This window comes from Hemiscyllium ocellatum, chromosome 19 (assembly GCF_020745735.1).
Source record: "Hemiscyllium ocellatum isolate sHemOce1 chromosome 19, sHemOce1.pat.X.cur, whole genome shotgun sequence".
NCBI lineage: Eukaryota > Metazoa > Chordata > Chondrichthyes > Orectolobiformes > Hemiscylliidae > Hemiscyllium > Hemiscyllium ocellatum.
In genome coordinates this window covers 12823961-12845069 of record NC_083419.1, presented here as the reverse complement: position 1 = coordinate 12845069, position 21109 = coordinate 12823961, and the positions used below count along the sequence as shown (strand labels likewise).

The 21109-nt window shown below is 44.7% G+C and overlaps 1 protein-coding gene across 1 annotated transcript in view; it reads right to left on the bottom strand.

Annotated features, from left to right (window-relative positions):
- Window positions 1-21109, bottom strand: part of rassf3 (Ras association domain family member 3) — a 220171-nt gene that overhangs the window by 147539 nt on the left and 51523 nt on the right. The window contains exon 2 of the mRNA XM_060839655.1: window positions 3346-3473. Within this exon, the coding sequence (XP_060695638.1) occupies window positions 3346-3473 (128 nt within the window). The remainder of the gene's footprint in view (window positions 1-3345; window positions 3474-21109) is intronic.

The following is a 21109-nucleotide window of genomic DNA, read 5'->3' as shown; positions in this document are numbered from 1 at the left end:
TTCGTGTACCCAACCAAATGCTTTTTTGGATGTTGTAATTGTTCCAGCCTCCACCACCTCCTCTAGCAGCTCATTCCAAACCTCTGTACCATCCTGTGTGAAAAAGTTAATCCTGAGGTTCCTTTTAAATCTTTCCCCTCTGACCTTAAACCCTCTAGTTTTGGACTCCCCCCTATCCTGGGAGAAGGCCGTGTCTATTTATCCCATCTATGCCCCTCATGATTTCATGAACCTCTATAAGGCCACCCCTCAGCCTCCAACGCTCGAGGGAAAAAGTGATTTGTCATGGTGGAAACATGTGGGAGCTCCTAGATGCCAAAGTAATCCAGGACAACATGCCTGCAGGCAGTGTTTACAACCCGAGAAGTTTTGGCTCTGGGTTATTGAGATCGAGACCGGTGCCAGAGTACTGGATACCTGCTCAGGGCTGGAGAGGAATGGACAGTGAGGAACCAATTGTTATTTTCCCATGTAGTTACCCTGGGCAGAACAAGGAAAGAGATTCTGTATCGTTCGTATGAGGATCAAACCAAGAAGGAGATCTCAGTGACATAGAGATGTACAACACGGAAACAGACCCTTCGGTCCAACTCATCCATGCTGACCAGATATCCCAACCCAATCTAGTCCCTTGAATATTTACCCTATCCATGCCCCTCATGATTTTATAAACCTCTCTAAGGTCATCCCTCAGCCTCTGATATTCCAAGGAAAACAGCCCCAGCCTATTCAACTTCTCCTCAAATCAATCTCAAATCTTGTAACCCTGGCAACATCCTTGTAAATCTTTTCTGAATTTCTGGACAATTACCAGAGCCAAGTCCAAATTACTGTACAGCAAATGGGATTAGAGAAGTGAATGCCTGACTCAAGGTTTGGTTCAATAGAAGTGGGTTCCAGTTCATGTGGCATGGGGGGAAATCATAAGAAATCTATTGAAGCTCGTTGAGAAAGGAATTTGTGCTACAGATAAATGAGAACTGTGTGGACTGTTTCAGTTTGCAGTAAGCAATAAGGGTGGCTCTGTGGTTAGTACTGCTGCCTCACAGCACCAGGGACCTGGGTTCAATTCATCCTCCTACGACTGTCTGGGTAGAGTTTGCACATTCTCCCCGTGTCTGTGTGGGTTTCCTCCCACAGTCCAAAGGTTTGCAGGTTAGGGTGAATGGGCCATGCTAAATTTGCCCACAGTGTTCAGGGATGTGTAGGTTTGGTGCATTAGGCAGAGAAATGGGAATGGGTCTGGGTGGGTTGCTCTTTGGAAGATCGGTGGGACTTGGTTCACAGTTCAAGCTTGTGCAAAGTTTGGTCATGCTAAATTGCCCACAGTGTCTCGGGATGTGCAGGCTAGGTGGATCGGCCATGGGAAAAGAAAGGTTACAGGTTTAGTGGGATGCTCTTTAGGGGGGTGGGTATGGACTTGGTGAGCTGAATGTCCTGCCTGGATTCTATGACGGTGTTGCACCCAGGTTTATTGCAGTAAATAAAATCTCTTGATACTGCAAGATAACAATATGGCAGATTTAGGAAATTTGGCTAGCTACAGGAAGCAGAGAGCTGGCGTATGTGTGTCTTTTTCTGGTTCGCAAGATGTAATGAGTGGTGTGCCACAGGGAGAGGTACTGCAGCCGCAACTTTCACAATTTATCTGATAAAGAGACCAGAGGTATGGTTGGTAAATTTGCTTGGGAAGCAAAGATAAACAGAAAAGCAACTTGTGAAGAGGAGACCACCAACGGACACAGAGAAGTAATGTGAGTAGATCTGGCAAATGGAGTACAACATGTTATCTACGTTCACAGAAGAAATTAAGATTGTTACAGAAGATCCTGAGGAGTCTTAACAGGTTTACCATATTAAAGATGTTTCCTCTTGTGGGAGCATCTGGAACTATGGGTCATTATTTCAAAATAAGGGGTCACTAACTTCCACAGAACCATTGAATTATTAGAATAGGGCGGAAGGAGGCCATTCAGCCCATCATGCCTGCTACAGTTCCACGACCGAGTGCTAACCTCCTGACTTTTCCCCATATCCCTGTGCACTGTTTCTATCCAAATAACCATCCAATGCCCTCTTGAAAGCTTCAATGGAATCTCCCTCCACCACATGCTTTCCATACCCTAACCACTTGCGAAGTGAATGTTTTTCTCACATTAGTCTTGCTTCATTTGCACATCATTTAAATTTATGCCCTCACTTTCATTTTTCCTTTAACTCATGGGAACAGTTCTTCTTTGTCTCCTCTCTCCTGCTCTGGTGGAATCTAATAACAGATGGGCAATACACTTTATCAAGTTACCATCTATGAACTAAGATGAAAAACTCACCTCAGCAAGCATTTCTGTGCAAAAACTTCCATTCTATAAAAGCTCAGATGCATTAGGATTTGCCAAGCAAGTTAACAGCGTTACTCTGACACATAGAGAGAAGACAAACCAGTATTTTAAAATATTCTCTTCAAGAACACTATTGCCAGCTAACAACAGGTAGCTTGATTGCAACCTTTGAGAGAAGGAATCTTCCTGTTGGTTATTGAAAACCTGGCCAGCTAACATGACTGGATAGACACCAGCAGGACCTTTCCAAAACAATGAGCACTGCAGCGCTTATAATGTGACTCTGGTCTCTATTTTTGATTCTCCCTGTTGTGAGGTCGTACAATTTGAAGCCAATCCTTGCACCGCAATGGCTGCCACGGATTCCTCCTCAAAAACACACGCTTCATACATAAGCAGACATCACATGGTATTTTGATGTGGGTGTAAAAGGTTGGGTGACAGACTCAGAAAACCAGGAGCTTCACCAGAAGTCAAGAGAATACTCAAAGAGGAGAGTTTTGAGAAATCGTTCGACAATAACAGGAAGATCGGTAGGTGATGAATCAGTGATTGATGATGGGGGAGCAGAAGGTGTAAGGGGTGAGGACAGCTCAGGGATGAGGGGGTTGAGGGAGCATGCAGAGATATAAAATGGGAGAAGGTGACACAGAGCTGTGAGGCTCCAGCAACATTCGCAAACGAGGCCGAGAATCTGAAAATTAGAAACCTAGGGAACGTGGAGCACCGTCACCTGGAGGCAGTTGGGGTCATGGGATTACAGCGTGGACAGAATGGGAAAGTTGGAAAGAAGAAGGTTTTGGGGCTTCCTGATCGCGGTAAGGAAAATGAAGATCGGGGATGGGGGGGGGAAAGAGGGAATAACGGCCAACAAAAAAACAGAAGCAGGAAAGCATGGTTTGGTAGAGCATCAGAACTGAATGCAGGATGGATGTAAAATACTTTTACAACGTACCAAAACCTTATATATTCATCTTGGTTGTAATCAGATGAATGAAAATTGTACCTCTTCGCTTTTTGTGAGTTGATGTACCATGTTGACGGAACAGGAGGTAGGGTCTATTGATTGACCATTCTGTTGACAGTCAAGCTGGACCAACTCTCGGCAGTGCGTGTGACAGGTATACCTGCAGTCTGGAGAAAACAGACGAGAATAGCTGGTATCAGTCTGCTGCAAGGCTTCACTCAGCGACTACTGGCAATAATTTGATGCGATAACGCAACTGAGTAATATATAATCCGGCCCACAATGCTGGGCTTTAAACTCTCAGTTATTACATTGCGAGTGAAAAAAAGTGTTTGGTCATCACCATTAGGATCAGGTTTTCAAGACATGACGGTGACTGACATCCCAATACAAAATAGCCATGGGAGTCAGTTTAGCTCAGTTGGCTGGATTGCTGGTTTCCAGGGCAGTGTGATACCAACAGTGTGAGTTCAATTCCCACCACTGGTTTGAGGTTACCACAAAGGACTCTCTTTCTCAACCTCTTCCCTCACCTGAGGTCTGGCGGGCTTTAGGTTAAATCACTTCTCTCTAATAAGACAGTGGCCTGGCAAGACAATGGTAACTATATACTTTCGCATTAACCTCTAAGCAGATATTCAACACAACTTTCATCTTGCTCAAACTCAGTTGCCTTTCCCAGAGCAGATCATTCCCTCTCAACCCTCCATTTAGAAGTACCACACCCCACATCACGCAGGATTCCCAAACACCGCAGTCTCAGGGATAGTCCTATCCATTGCCATGGGTTTATATTGGGCTCAAGTGAAGACTGGACCCTCATTTCTTTAACTTCTCTCAAAGCACCCAACCAATTCTCATTACATTGACTAAATGGTAGTATCAAACTGATCTCAAGGTGGGGTACTGACTGATAACGATGGCCATTTATTTAAAAACAAATAGAGTCACAGAGATGTGCAGCAGAGAAACAGACCCTTCGGTCCAACTCGTCCATGCTGAGTAGATATCCTAAATTAATCTAGTCCCATTTGGCAGCACTTGGCCCATATCCTTCTAAACCCTTCCTATTCATAATCTAAATGGTGTAATTGTACTAGCCTCCACCACTTCCTCTGACAGCCCATTCCATACATGCACCACCCTCTGCATGTAAAAGATGCCCCTTAGATCCCTTTTACATCTTTCCCCTCTCACCCTAAACCTATGCCCTCTCGTTCTGGACTCCCTCCACCCCAGGGAAAAGATCTTGTCGAGTTACCCTATCCATGCCCCTCATAATTTTATAAACAATAAATGAACAAATTTGGAGCTTTTTCCCTGGGAAAAGAGGAGATTTGAGAGAGGAACTCAGGATCATGGAGGGGGGGGTGTCTGGACAGAGTATATGAGGAGTTGTCGTACCCATTGGTGGCAGGGTTGAGAACCAAGGGGTCACCCATTAGAAATCACTGGCAGAAGAAGCAGAGGTGAGGTAAGGGAGACCTTTTTTCACATATTCAAGGGCTGGGATCTGCTTCTGAGTGCAATAGTGGAAATTCTATTGTGGCTTTCGAACAGAAATTAGACAATTATCTGAGCAATCAACATAAAGCTATAGGGATTGCGTCTTACCGCATCACACTTACAGAGAATAATTTGACGATTCTACATGCTAGTGATGCTGGCTTGAGATAAATATTAATCAGGACATCTGTACTGTTCTTCGTTTAAGAATGCTAAGGGATCTTTTACTCTCATCTGAAGGAGATAATGAGGTCCTTGATTCAATTTGTCATTTGAGAAACCACAGCCCCAGCAGTACAGGGCTGAAGCATGGATTGTGTGTTGGAGTCACTACAATTGGACACTTGTACCTTTGACCTTCTGGCTGGAGTGCAGCATGGGTAGCTCACAGTTGTTATCACCTTAAGACCTTAAAATGCAGGAACACATGTAGGCCATTCAGCCCATTGAGTCTGCTCCACCATTCAGTGTGATCATGGCTGATTTGCTAACCCTTTATTCCACTTTCCTGCCTTTTCTGCATAACCCGCTATCCCCTTACTGAGGAAGGATTTATCTTGGCCTCAAATATACTTAGTGACCCAGCCTTGACAGGCCTCTGTGGTAAAGATTTCCACAGATTCACTACCCTCTGAGAGAAGAATTTCCTCCTCATTTCCATCTGAAATGTGTGACGCCCCAAAGTCTGAGATGATGTCCCTTTGGTCCTAACCCCTCTCACAAGGGGAAACAACCTCTCTGCATCTATCTTGTCAAGTTCCCTAAGATTCTTGTATGTTTAGGTTGTCCACCTTGGAAACAGGAAATGTGGCCCAGGATTGCACAAAAATGTAAACTGTGGCCATCAAAATAAATGTACGTATTTAAAAGGTCAAAGTACTTCACTGAGGCCTGGAGTTGTCAACTCTGGCAGATGTAAGGTGAAAGGTTTTACCACATGGACTCCTGCCTCTGACCAGTCCATCCTGGTCCTCCCACCATTGGTCACTCGACATGTCCTGCTTGTGAGGGGCTTCACCTTTCACTGGGAAGCAGCCAGTACTGTACTGGGCGGCACGGTGGCACAGTGGTTAGCACTGCTGCCTCACAGCGGCTGAGACCCGGGTTCAATTCCCGACTCAGGCGATAGACTGTGTGGAGTTTGCATGTTCTCCCCGTGTCTGCGTGGGTTTCCTCCGGGTGCTCTGGTTTCCTCCCACAGTCCAGGTGAATTGGCCATGCTAATTTGCCCGTAGTGTTAGGTAAGGGGTAAATGTAGGGGTATGGATGGGTTGCGCTTTGGCGGGTTGGTGTGGACTTGTTGGGCCAAAGGGCCTGTTTCCACACTGTAAGTAATCTAATCTAATCTTCATTACCAATGGCTGGTTCTTGACTCTCTGTCAAGCTGTCTAGTCATCTGCATCGCCGATGGCAGACAAATGGAAGAGTTCGACCACAATGTTTCTTAAATGCCGCAGTGATTACTTTCCCTGGCTGTGGTCATGAAAAGCAGTGCCCTCAAAATTAACCTTCATTCCCTAGAGTCTCCTGGGGCCTGGATTTTCATGCACCCAATGCCACTGCCTTCTCTATTTCCGATCCTGCCAACCACAGGGACGTTTGACCATTGCTCGCTTTTTTTTCTCTATAATCACATAATCACCGTGTTACTAATTAAAAAGAACAGTTACCAAACATTACCCACCAGTAAGAATAACAAATACTGAGTTAGGGAAAGAGGGAACTGAATTAAAATAGGTTGAAGGGGAGAATTAATGCACTCCAGCACCCGTGGTGCCCACCGCGCTCTCTGAAGGCATCATGGGTGTTGGCACTCCCTCTACACAGATGCTCGGGAATGAATGTAGCCACTGAAGAGAGGAAGGAACAATGACCCACTCCAGGGCCCACTGTGTGGAGCTGTTAATAGCAAACTTGGCCAGTTTCAGAACTGGCTGCCCGCACCCCTCCATCCCCCACACCAGGAGCATTGGGCTGAAGTGCAACCAAAAACACAGCACATTAAATAATCAACAGGAGGTGCAACCACCCAGAACCAATATACACGTGGTCCAGGGACTCCAAAGCACTGCAAATCAAACAGTCGGGCTTGGAATCCACAATTTAGGATGACAGGGAACAGCTCCGTGCAACACCCTCCATCGCCAGTCCCTTACATCGCCAACCCTCACTACAGCGTGCAAGTACAGTCTCCTGCATCATGAATTAGACATTCTCTAACATCAGAGACTGTCATGGGAGTGTTCAGTGTACTGTGGGACAGCTCCAGCCTGTCAAAAACAGGGCCAGTGGTGGTGAAAGGGTTTGGTGGGACAGAGAAAAGCCAAAGTTTTTGAGGAGATCCGGTACCATAGCGATGACATTGTTACGAACCTGAAATGTTCCCAATTCCTTTTCCATGTCCTGTACCAGCCAATTTGAGAAAAATGAGTTGTCTCATTTTTGTTCACCATGCTGACCACAACAAAACAATGATACAAAGTGATCGTTCGCCATTAGTAAAAAGGACTGCATTAGTGTAGACACTCAGAGGTTCACTACATTAAATCCAGAGATGAAAGATTTGCCTTATGAAGAGAGATTGACCAGTTTGGGCCTCCATGGAGGTTAGATGGTTGAAAGGAGATCTAACTGAGGTATATAAGATGGTCAAGTAGGAGAAAACGAGGACTGCAGAAGCTGGAGATCAGAGTGGAGAATGTGGTGCTGGAAAAGCACAGCAGGTCAGGTAGCATCTGTACAGCAGGAGAATCGATGTTTTGGGCATAAGCCCATCATCAGGAATGAGGCTTTTGGGCTGGGGGCCTGAGAGATAAGTGGGAGGGGGAGGGTGGGGCTGGGGGGTGGTAAAGGTAGCTGGGAATGCTATAGGTAGATGAAGGTGGGTGAAAAGGTGATAGGTTGGAGAGGAGGGTGGAGCGGATAGGTGGGAAAGGTAATGGACAGGTCATGAGGGCGGTGCAGAGTTGGAGGCTTGGGACTGGAATAAGTGGGGGGGGGGGGGGCGGGGAAATGGGGAAACTGGTGAAATCCACATTGGTGCCCTGGGGTTGCAGGGTCCCAAGGCAGAAGATGAGGCATTCTTCCTCCAGGCATCAGATGGTAAGGGTTTGGCGATGGAGGTAGCCCAGGACCTGCATGTCTTTGATGGAGTGGGAGGTGGAGTTAAAGCATTCAGCCATGGGGTGGTGTGTTTAATGCGTGTCCCAGAGATGCTCTCTGAAGCAATCTGCAAGTTGGCATCCAGTCTCCCTGATGAAGAGACCACAACGAGAGCAACGGATAGCAAAGTACAAAGCACAAAGTAGTGCCTTTCCTCAATGGAGTTTTAGATAAATGAGAGATGATCCTATTGAAACACATAAGATTCTGAGGAGGATATCATCTCATCGATTTTGTTGGGGAAGGCAGGGAAAAGTGTCCCTTTTAAAACAGAGATGAGGCCTTTTTCTTCTCAGACAGACTTGTGGAATTCTTGTCTCCAGGAATTTGTTAGAGGCACAGAATCAGAGAGATGTACAGCATGGAAACAGACCCTTCGGTCCAACCCGCCCACCCCAACCAGATACCTCAAATTAATCTAGTCCCATTTGGCCCATAACCCTGTAAACCCTTTGTATTCATTGACCCATCCAGATGCCTTTGAAATGCTGTAATTGTACCAGCCTCCACCACTTCCTCTGGCAGCTCATTCCATACACGCACCACCAACTGTGAGAAAGATTTGCCCCTTAGGTCCCTTTTATATCTTTCCCCTCTCACCTTAAACCTATGCCCTCTACTTTTGGACTCCCCTACTCTGGGAAAAGACTTTGTCTATTTATCGTATCCATGCCCTTCATGATTTTATAAACCTCTATAAGGTCACCCCTCAACCTCCAACGCTCCAGGGAAAAACAGCCCCAGGCTATTCAGCCTCTCCCGAGAGTTCAAACCCTCCAACCCTGGGAACATCCTTGGAAACTCTCTTCTGAACTCTTTCAAGTTTAACAACATCCTTCCAATGGCAGGGAGACCAGAATTGAACGCTGTATTCCAAACATGGCCTAACCAATGTCCTGTACAGCCACAACATGACCTCCCAACTCCTATACTCAATGCACTGACTAATAAAGGCAAACGTACCAAACGCCTTCTTTACTATCCTGCCTTTCCTGTGACTCCTCCTTCAAAGAACTATATGCCTGCACCCCAAGGTCCCTTTGGTTGGAAACAGTCCCCTGGGCCCTACCACTGTGTAAACCCTGCCTTGGTTTGTCCTTATAGAGGTTTATAATATCACGAGGGGCATAGATAAGGTGAATAGTCAAGCTGTTTTCCCCCAGGGTAGGAAGTCCAAAGCTAGAGGGCATTGGTTTAAGGTGAGAAGAGAAAGATTGACAATGGACCTGAGAGGTAACTTTGGTGCATTTATGGAATGAGCTGTCAGGGCAAGTGGTACATGATTCCTGCGTTCTATTTATATGTTTGGGTTTCTTTGGGTTGGTGATGTCATTTCCTGTTCTTTTTCTCAGGGGTGGTAGATGGAGTCTAACTCAGTGTCTAACACTTACACTATTAAAAAGATATTTGAACAGGTACATGGATAGGAAAGGTTTAGAGGAAAATCACCTATACCGTGTATTCAAAAAGAATGGGTACACAATGAACACAGTCCGCCGATTCCTCAGCAACAAACCCAAACAAGCAGACAAAACACGTCCAGAAACCCTAGCCACTCTCCCCTACATCAAAGACATCTCGGAAATGACTGGCAGACCACTCAGACCCCTTGGCATCATGATAGCCCACAAACCCACCAACACACTAAAACAGCAGCTAATGAACTTGAAAGACCATGTTTCCATGCCGTACATCTCTATGACTCTATGACCCTATACAGACAACACGCAAAACTAATGTCATTTACAAAAGACCATGCAAGAACTGTAACAAACACTACATTGGACAAACAAGCAGAAAGCTAGCCATCAGGATGCAACACCAAACCTTCCAATAATGCCATAAACTGGGAACAGAAAGACAGACTAAGTCCACAATTAGCCACAAAATGACATGACCCTCTCTCACGAGTATCTTTAACATAACGATGAGGAAGGGCACCACTTTGACTGGGACAACACATCCATCCTAGGACAAACCAAACAGAGACACACATGAGAATTCCTCGAAGCATGGCATTCCAATCGGAACTCTATCAACAGACACTGAGTTAGACTCCATCTACCACCCCCTGAGAAAAAGAACAGGAAATGACATCACCAACCCAAGCATATAAATAGAAAGCAGGAATCATGTACTGTGCTTCACCTGGAGGCCCACTGAAGATGTTACCTAGGAGGGTGACGAAACGTCTGGAAATGAACCTTCCAGCTCAGCGAACAAACCTACATCCAGAACCTCAACCTGAGCTACACATCTTCTGAAAGTTCACCAGTTAATCTATTTCATTGACATTGTCAGAAGTCGCACAACACCAGGTCACAGTCCAACAGATGACGATCTTATGAAGGAGAAGCTCTCTGAAAGCTTATGATTTCAAATAAACCTGATGGACTATAACCTAGTGTCGTGTGACTTCTGACCTTGTCCACCGTGGTCCAGCACCGGCACTTGCACATCATTGAAATTGGCTCAAGAGATACTGACACTCCCCCATTCTCCTGCAAATGGGGGCCAAACAGCCTTTTTCATCTCCTGGTGAAGGCAGACCGGGCCCAGGTACCTCTGACAATGCAGCACACTGTCAGTACTGCACTGGGTCACCAAATTAAATTATGTCCTGCAGCTCCCACTACAGGGGGTTATACCCCAGCCTCACTGACCTGGTGTAGCCACTACACCAAAACCGATAGCTCAAATGAGTAAGGTAAGAAACATGAAACCTTCCAATAATGCCATAAACTGGGAACAGAATGACAGACTAAGTCCAAGTGGGGTATGTAGCATTGCCTCTTAAAAGGATAAGATCTGTACTTACACGGTCTACTAAACTAAAAACACACACAAGTCTAATTAAATGTCTGCACAGGTTACAACAGCTTTGTTTTGAATCAGCTGGAATGAACGCTGGGTGGAGTCTGAGAGGCAGACAAACAGGGTACTGGATGTTGAATCATAGATGACTAAAACAGGGCTTAGCTTCTGATCTTGCTCTGAACTAAAGAGCTGCAATTGCACTTGTTGATCTTACCATCGGTTAGATGCAGTGAGTAGTTTTGCAAGGCCAACAGTTTTATAGCCACAAGTTTGCTCTTTCTAGAGTTAACAGCAAAGCATCTGAGAGTGATTCACATCAGCAGAAGTTCGGAATAGAGAGAAATCCACAATCACTATACCACCGCACAGTTAAAGCTTCAGGTATCAATGATGCAGCAGAAAAGACTTTTAAATGTTGCTGTTATCAGACAGCATATTAGAAGAGAAAAGGCACCCATCCCTACCTGAAGATTTTCTCCTTGTTACCTGGAACTTAATTTTACCCGACAATTTGCATATAGCTATTCCCATCACGATATTCCAGGAAAACAGCTGCTTCCCAGTGAAGCAAGTCACTCTGATGTCGGCAGACTCTGCATCGAGCAAACTTGTCACAGGGTAGTGTACGTCTGTGACTGATCACTGGCCAAACCCCATCGCCTTGTTACCCAACCTCTTTATTTGCTTCATTTGCCTGCCTGCCAGGAACAGTGAACGGCTGGCCGTTGATAGGTTCGGCCGTCTAAATCTGTTAGTGTAGCATTTGAATTTCAAATGGGATGCTATTTTAAATGTTCAAAAACAGCCCTGCCGAGGGAGTCCCATTATTACATGCTGGAGGCAAGGTGTGAATCAAAGAGCATAACGTGTATCAAAGCAAACACAAGCTGCACACTTGCTTCAGAAACAGTCGATCATCCAATGTCCCATTAGTCCGCTCATTAGATGCATGCAGTGCTTTCGAAAGGACGGCTTTGCTGGAGAAACCAACCATTTAATTATTCAAAGCTTCTGAATGTCTCAAGGTCTCTGTGCCCTTGTCTCTGAATGTCTAACCCCTTCACATTCCTTGCAGTCTCCTTCACCCAGGGAGCAGCTCATTTCGGGCTCCATGCGTCCCCCACAACCATCCTGCCCTACATTAGGTCGCTTAGCCTCCATATGCCCAAGGCAATCCTCTCACTAACTCCTCAACAAACTTTTGTCGAGTGGGGTGGCATGGTGGCTCAGTGGCTAGCATTGCTGCCTCACAGCACCAGGGATCTGGGTTTGACTGCTGTCACAGGTGAATGTCCTGTGTGGAGTTTGCACATTCTTGCCAAAGATTTGCGTGTTAGGTGAATTGTTCAGGGGTGAGTGGATTAGGTGTGTTAGTCATGAATAAATATAGAGGAAATTGGTCTGGGTGGGACACTCTTCAGAGGAGAAAGTGAGGTCTGCAGATGCTGGAGATCAGAGCTGAAAATGTGTTGTTGGAAAAGCGCAGCAGGTCAGGCAGCATCCAAGGAACAGGAGATTCAACGTTTCAGGCATAAGCCCTTCTTCAGGAACGACTTCCTGAAGAAGGGCTTATGCCCGAAACGTCGAATCTCCTGTTCCTTGGATGCTGCCTGACCTGCTGCGCTTTTCCAGCAACACATTTTCAGCACTCTTCAGAGGGTCAATGTAGACTTGCTGGGCCGAAGGGCCTGTTTCCACACTGTAGGGTTTCTATGAGGGTGTACGGCTGCACCACACTATGAACAGCTCTAGTGGGTTTTTAAACATATCAACTACACAGAGGTGGCAAAGACATGAGCAAGGATGATAGAAATATAGAAACAAGGAAAATAGGCCATCTGGTTCTTCTAGCCTGCTCCACCATTCAGTAATTTCTCCTCATCTCAGTCCTAAATGGTTTATTCCATGTTCTTATACTGTGAGCCCTGAAACCCGAAATGAGAATTCACAGCTATAAAGAAAGGTAGACCAAACAAGAGCTGTTTTCTCTAGAAAAGCGAAAGTCAAGGGGTGACCTGATAAAGGTGTTTATGATTGTAGTTAGATACACAGCTAGAGTCATAGAGATATAGAGATGTACAACACAGAAATATGCCCATTGGTCCAACTCGTCCATGCTGACCAGGTATCCTATATAAATTTAGTCCCATTTGCCAGCACTTGGCCCATGTCCCTCTAAACCGTTCCTATTCATATACCTATCCAGATCCCTTTTAAAAGTTGTAATTGTACCAGCATCCACCACTTCCTCTGGCAGCTCATTCCATACTCTCTCACTCTGGACTCTCCCACCCCAGCGAAAAGATCTTGTCTAATTATCCTATCCATACCCCTCATGATTTTATTAACCTCTATGAGGTCACCCCTCAGCCTCGGACACTACAGGGAAAACAGCCCCAGCGTATTCAACGTCTCTGCATATCTCAAATCCTCCAACCCTGGCAACGTCCTTGTAAATCTTTTCTGAACCCTTTCAAGTTTCACAAAACCCTTCCGATAGCAAGGAGACCAGAATTGCACTTAATATTCCAAAAGTGGCTTAACCAATGTCCTGTACAGCTGCAGCATGACTTTCCAACTCCTGTACTCAATGTCTGACTATTAACGGATAGCATACCAAATGCCTTCTTCACTATCCTATCTACCTGCAACTCAATGAACCAGCACTCCAAGGTCTCTTTGTTCAGCAATATTCTCCAGGACCCGAGGCTGGAATTAAACCTGGGTCCCCAGCGTCACGAGGCATAAAGATGTACAGCATGGAAACAGATCCTTCAGTCCAATTTGTCCATGCCGACCAGATATCCTGTATAAATTTAGCCCCATTTACCAGCATTTGGCCCATATCCCTCTAAACTCTTCTTGTTCATATACCCATCCAGATGCTTTTTAAATGCTATAATTGTACCAGCCTCCATGTCCTGTACATGACTTCCCAACTCAATGTACTGACCAATAAGCTCAAAAATCACACATCAGATTATAGTCCAACAGGTTTATTTGGAAGTATTAGCCTTCAATTTAGAAGCACTGGCCAACAAATAAATCTATTAGACTATAACTTGGTGGTGTGCGATTTTTTAACATTATCCACCCCAGTCCAACACTGGCTCCTCCACATCCCCAATCTGTAAAGACTGAATAAACACAATAAACACTAAGACTGAAACAAAAGTTGGGTTTATGAGGGAGACCAAAACTATGAATATAAGGCAGTCACCAGTAAACCCAATGGGAATACAGGAGAAATGTCTCTACCCAGAGAGACAGAGGTTAGAATATGGAACTCACCACCACAGGGAATGGTTAAAGTGAATGTTGTGGGATCTAAAGAGAAGTGAGGTAAGTAGATGAAGGAGAAAGGAACAGGATGCTATTATTATCGGGTTTGGTGAGGAATGGAAGCCCAAATAGCCACTTGACAAGATGCTGGAGGCTGGTGATTGGCTACAGAATTTACCATATAGGGCAAGAAAGATCAGAGAGAAAAAGGCAAAAGTGGACAGAGAGAAGTGATGTGAAAGCGAGCAGTCTGAAGCAGGAAATGTGGGTGGTGGCACAGTGGTTAGCACTACTGCCTCATCAGCGCCAGAGACCTGGGTTCAATTCCTGCCTCAGGCGACTGACTGTATGGAGTTTGCACATTCTCCCCATATCTATGTGGGTTTCCGTCCAAAGATGTGTGGGTTAGGTGAATTGGCCATGCTAGATTGCCCATAGTGTTAGGTGAAGGGGTAAATGTAGGAGAATGGGTCTGGGTGGGTTGTGCTTCAGCAGATGGGTGATGGACTTGTTGGGCCGAAGGACCTGTTTTCACATTGTGTGCAATTTAATCTAAATAGGGATAATGCAGGGCAAAGGAAATGGAAGAAACACAGTAAGATTTATGGAACAGCAGGCGGCTACTCAACCCATCAGGTCCATACCAGCTAATAAAGAGCATACAGCCTAATCCTGCCTTCCTGTCTGTATTCTTGGAGGATATCAATGTCAAGTTTTTTTTTGGAACAATCTCTGGGGGTCTCTGTCTCTACCACCCTTTCAGCCAATGAGTTCCAGACCCCCACCACCCTCTGGGTGGAAACATTTCTCCTCGATCTTCCTTTTTAACCTTCTGATGTGACTCAGGGTCAACTTGCACTTGATAACGTTCCTGGGAAATGCCTTGGTTTACTTTAGCATATTAAAAGAGCTATATAAATGCATGCTGTTGTTGCTTGAGAGGGAGAGGGGAGTAGAAAAGCAAGGAGACAGGACGAGTGAGGAACGATATGGAGAACCATATGTCCATGGCTAGATATTCCTGAATTGATTGCCTGATGAAGCCAGGAGGATGTCTGTCTACATAGAGTCACTGTCAAAGGCCCTTTGGCCCAGTGAGACTGTGCCAGTGGAAAATAACCTCTTAACTATCCAGCACTTGGTCCCTAGCCATCAGGGATGCCAAGTCAAAAGGAAGGACTACAGATGCTGGAGATCAGAGTCAAGATTAGAGTGGTGCTGGAAAAGCACAGCAGGCCAGGCTATGCTAAATTGCCCGTAGTGTTAGGTGTAGGGGAATGGGTCTGGGTGGGTGTGCTTCGGCAGGTCAGGGTGTGGACTTGTTGGGCCGAAGGGCCTGTTTCCATGCTGTAAATAATCTAATTTATTATTCCATTATTGAGATTTTTTATTTATTGGATGTTATGAGGTTCCCAAGGAAACCTAATCCCTGTGAAGAAAGCTGGGATGATGCTGATGCATTTAAACATTGCAACTAAATATTTAATATGCCATTTCTAAATTCATTTTTGCACCATCACTAAGACTACCCGTTTCCTCGTCTGTAACATGATCTGTAACATAATGTCACTCCCATCTCAGCTCACCTGCAGCTGAAACCTTCCTTCACATCTGTATTACCTTTAGAACCATGTATGAAAATACATTTCCGTTTGGCCTCCCATGAAGGCAGTACGAATGCGATGGGCTGAAGGCCTGTATGATTCTCAGGTTCTATGAATCTACTCTCCCTGGGAGTGTCTGAAAGTCTGGTGTCCTCAGCATCTTACCTCGCACTGTGTCTCATTCCCCTCTCACCCTGTGTCTTCACCGACTTTCAGCGATGCACAGTCAAGCAACATCTGGATTTTAAAAGTTGAAAATTTCTTTTCCAATCCTTTGTCCTTCCTTATACTGTAAGCTGCTCCCATCCCACCATCTTCTGAGATATATTCCTCCAATTCTGACCTCTTATGCAATCCTGACGTTAATCATTCCATCTCTGACTGCCATGAATTCAGTTGCCTAGACCCTAATCTCTGGATTCCCTTTGTTTTGTAAAATATATTTACGAGTGAAAAAAAATTTCTTTTTTAAAATAGTTATTAAAAATACAACCAATAACAAATACCACTATAATAAAGAGAAAAAAACCACAAATTACAATACAACTACTGTCTACTAACTACTAACCTACCCTATAATACAAAACAAACCCTAACATTGTGTAAAACACCAATAAATAAGTAAGTGACTAATAGATCAAAAAAAAGAAAAGCAAAAGAAAACATAAAAAAAAGCAAAGCTCCCAAACAAAAGAACGGGAGCATTGTATATGTACCCGTATTAACTCAGGAGTCCCCCCTCCATGGCCCAGGGCTCAACAAACCTAACCATCCTGGTTAACAAACGCTCTAGTTAAGATAGCCAACAAGTCTATATCAAAATAACTCAACTAGGGCTGCCATTGGATTCTGTTCTTGACTTCCTTCCTTGAAGATATCTGTAAAATATATCAAAAGCGTTTGGTCCCCACCCCCCAAGCACGTGGCTTGGCACCACTTTTTTGTTTGATATTACTCCTGTGAGGCACCTTGTGACGTTTAATTATGTTTACGGTGCTATCTAAAAGACAGGTTGCTGCTGTTTGAGGTGCCATCACATGATCCTATCTCTGCAGCTCTACTATAACGTGGTAGAAGTGTATATCCTTGGACCTAAACCCTGGATTGCAAACAAGCTGGGAGCTTCCAACTGTCCAACATGGCATCTAGGTTTCCTTTCAGAATGGTGAGGTTTTTAAAATGTAAATTGCTTGTAATCTAACATGGATTTATAGAAATCCCACGAAAAGTATGTCAAGACTGTAACAGGATGAGATTCTAAAGCCTCCGCTGGTCAGACTCTGCCAAGCTGCTTACAGCCTGTTCCCCCCCCCACCCCGTCACAGTCTATCTTATAGGCCAGAATGGACAATGTGATCAGAACGATGACAAACCCACAATGACAGCCAGGATATGAATTACTTCCTTATTTCATTATCTGGTGCACTGCAGCTCATCTCATTTTGACTGAGGAAATCAATGTGATATTTCAGTGAAACTGCTGTAACATTGATTCACTGCAAAGGATGAGATCTTTTGGTCAAGAGGGCAGTGCTCTGAAGCAAGCTCACTTGGCTCAGTGTGATTTCACAGCCACCGTGAGGGTGGAACGGTGCTCCGTATTTGGTGGACTTGGAACGATGACTGAAACACATTTGTTAGATTAGATTCCCTACATTATGGAAACAGGCCCTTCGGCCCAACAAGTCCACACCAACCCTCCGAAGAGTAACCCACCCAGACCCATTCCCCTGCCTTATATTTACCCCTGACTAATGCGCCTAACACAGTAGGAAATTTAGCATGGCCAATTCACCTGGCCTTTGGCCTGTGGGAGGAAACTGGAGCAAACCCATACAGACACGAAGAAAATGTGCAAACTCCACACAGACAGACAGTCACCCAAGGCAGGAATCGAACCCAGGTCCCTAGTGCTGTGAGACAGCAGTGCTAACCACTGAGCTACCATACCACCCAACTGAAATCAAGAGACCAATTGTCCTGCCACTCCATAGACCTGTGGCTCTCTCTACCCTCTCAGTTGGAGATAACAGTTGGGGGCTTCTACAGTATTTTGACATATCTATCTCTCAACCAACCTCATTAAAATTAATGATCTGGTCTTTAACACACTTATGTGGAGGAGCCTTCTGTGTATAAATTGACCCTCACAATTACAGTCGGTTCTGCTATAATGAACCTTTCTTCAACATGAATTGGTTTTAACCCGAATGAAGAATTTAGGCAGTTATTTGTAGAACACAAACTTTCCCTACCTGACCTGGCTATAGTGCGATTCCTGCCCCACTAGTTTAAATGGTGCAGCAATTGTGCAAATTTCTTACAACGCGAGATTACATGGGAATGAAACGATCACGTTATACAGAACCAGCTGTACAATGGTGGCTACCCTTCATAAGGCACTTTGTTAGCTGTTGAAGATCTGAATGACATTCAGAATTGGGCTGATAATGGACAAGTTATATTCACATCACACATGTGTTAGGCAACGACCAACTCCAACAACAGAAACTAAGCAGCGCCTCTTGATATTTAACCACATTATCACCACCCGAGTCCTCTCATCATCATCTTGGGGATTGCTTCCAACCAGAAACTGAACTGGACCAACCACATAAGTAATTCGGCTACAGGTGTGGTTCAGAATCTGGGAATTCTGCAGCGAGTAATTACCTCCCGAGTCCTCAATGTCTGTCTACTGTCAAACAAAGTCACATCTCCAACTTGCCTGCTGAGTATCGATTATAGAATGCTGCCTACAACTTGAAAGGGAAACAAACTGTATTAGGTACAAGTCAGGAGCATGTGGAATACTCCCCACTTGCCTGGATGGGTGCAGCTCCAACAACACAAGAAGCTTGACACCATCCAGGACAAAGCAACCCGCTTGATTGGCACCACATTCACCACCTTAAACATTCACTCCACAAAAATACTAAATTTAAATCAACTTCAAGATGAAACTAGCTTTCAAAACTTGCTTTCAAAACTTGCTTCTCTTGCCCTAAATAAATCAAACTGCAGATTTTAAATTGGATTTTACTTGATGAATATCAAGCAAAACCTGAAAAGCAAGAAATGGTACAGATTTAAAGCACTGACTTTAGAAAGCCTGAGGCCTAGGGCCTAACCACCAGAACAATATTTATAATTTAGTTGTTGCCATTGTGATGTCATAATTTTCAAATATAATAAGACCGAAGAGGAATGCTTGTAATACGTGTTTGTCATTGTAATGTTTTGTTTTTCCTTCAAGTTGTAGATATTGTTCTACAGTTGATACTCAGCTGGCAAGTTGGAGATGCGACTTTGATCGACAGTGAAGGGAGTTCATAGCTATTCCTTGATTGAACAAAACGTAACTCCCACAAAAACATAGGTGGTGAACAAAATATGAGCAGAAACATTGCACAGTCTTTGGAGGGTCAGCGTGGACTTGATGGGCCGAATGACCTGCTTCCACACTGCAAGGATTCTATGATTCCTATCAGCACCCAAATATTAAATTCTGTACACAGCAATGAGAAATTTATCTGTCTTCTTTGTCACAGCATAACTCCATGAATAACTTCACCAACTTACAGTCTTCACCAGGACCACAACCGCATTAATGATGCAAACAGATTGCAAAAGCCTGTCTCACCTTCTCTTGAGTTTAGACGACAGAGGAGTGATCTAATCAAGGTGTTTGAATCGACAAAGTGAGTCATAGAAAAGAACAGAATGACCGCAGCTTAAAAGGAGGCCATAACTTCAAAACATTTCACCTCCCATGGCTATGCCTTCAGCTATCCTTTATTAAGAGTAGGAGAGAAATGGAAATGCCCTGCAACAGTAGTGGACTTGTCAACTTTAAAGGGCAGTTAAATGTCATTGGATAGACATATGGATGAAAATGGAATAGTGTAGGTTAGATGGGCTTCAGATTGGTTGCGCAGGTCGGCGCAACATCGAGGGGGCCAAAGGGCCTGTACTGCGCTGTAATGTTCTATGTTCTATCCAAACCCTGAACTCTGCAAATCTCTCTTCACACCTCTCTGATTCTCTGCCTCTCTCTTCCCCTTTCAAGTGCTCTTTAAAATCTACGTTGTTTCCCGGTTTTTGGTCATCTAAACTAACATCTCTTTTTGTGTCCTACTACCATGATTTGTTTGATAACATTCCCGTAAAGCATCTTGGAACGTTTTCTCAAATGGGAAGCAAGTTGCTGTAGTAGGTGGGCTTTGGGAAATGGGATAAATGGGAGGAGAGCGTAATTTATCCTGAAAAGCCCTTTGCCAACAGGCATTTGCTGTTGAATCATAGAATCCCTACACTGTGAAAAATTCGGCCCATTGAGTCCACACTGACCCTCCAAAGGCTATTCCACCCCCTAACCTTGAACTCACATAGCCTGTACAATATGGTCACATTAGCATAGCCAATCCACCTAATCTGTATATCTTTGGACTGTGGGAAGAAACTAGAACACCCAACAGAAACCCACAGAGAGATGGGGAGAATGTGCAAGTGCCACACAAGTCACCCAAGGCTGGAATTGAACCCAGATCTCTGGTGTTGTGAGGCAGCAGTGCTACTCGCTGAGCCACTATGCCACCTGTTGGAAGAATTTTGTGTAGATGTGGCCCTGCAGACATGCCCCTGGACCTGAAAACAGAGCTGGGAATCTCACCGAGTCAGAACTGCCCCCCAGTCAGGCTTTCCAAAGACATGCGATAAAATAGGCCCAAATCACATTGGCTGTACTTTACTTTTTTGGACAACATCCAGATGCTTCTGTGGAGGATTAACTAATTTGAAAATGAGAGGAAGAGGCTAAATAAGTAATCAGTTCATTGCAGGCCTACATTAGTGCTCAAATTATATGATAAACGGTTGCTAGGTAACCACTGAAAGGCTCAAGTGAAGCTTTTATCAGTCCTAAAGCTTTTCAAAGTTGCGGTTACAAGCCCTCGGGAATTAGTTGCATTTTGCCTTTCCGGGAAAGGTCATTTCTGGCTGGGTCTTGTTCTGGAGTTCAGCCCTGGTGCATCATTTTCGATCATTGCTCACGGACGCTCAGCCTCACAAAGATCTGGGTGATTTGTGCTTCTCTCTGAACTGAAACGTAGGGCTGAGTCTTAACATCTCAACCAAAAGGAAGCTACCACTGACATGGTAGCTCGCTGCCGGATGCATATACATTAAAATTACCTTTGGGTAGTAAGAATGGAGGGTTTGAGTCCCAATCAAGAGACTTGAGCACATACTCTCTGCTGCATGGTCAGGAATGTGACTTTTCAGACAACAGTGGGTCTTCCTGTCAAATCAAGTGGACATCAAACATACCATGGCACAGTTTGAGCTTATTATTTTTATCCCCAGCACCCATGGTGTGTGTGTGCAGCTGTGAGACACAGTGAGAGACAAGGTGTACAAATCTTTATTCAATT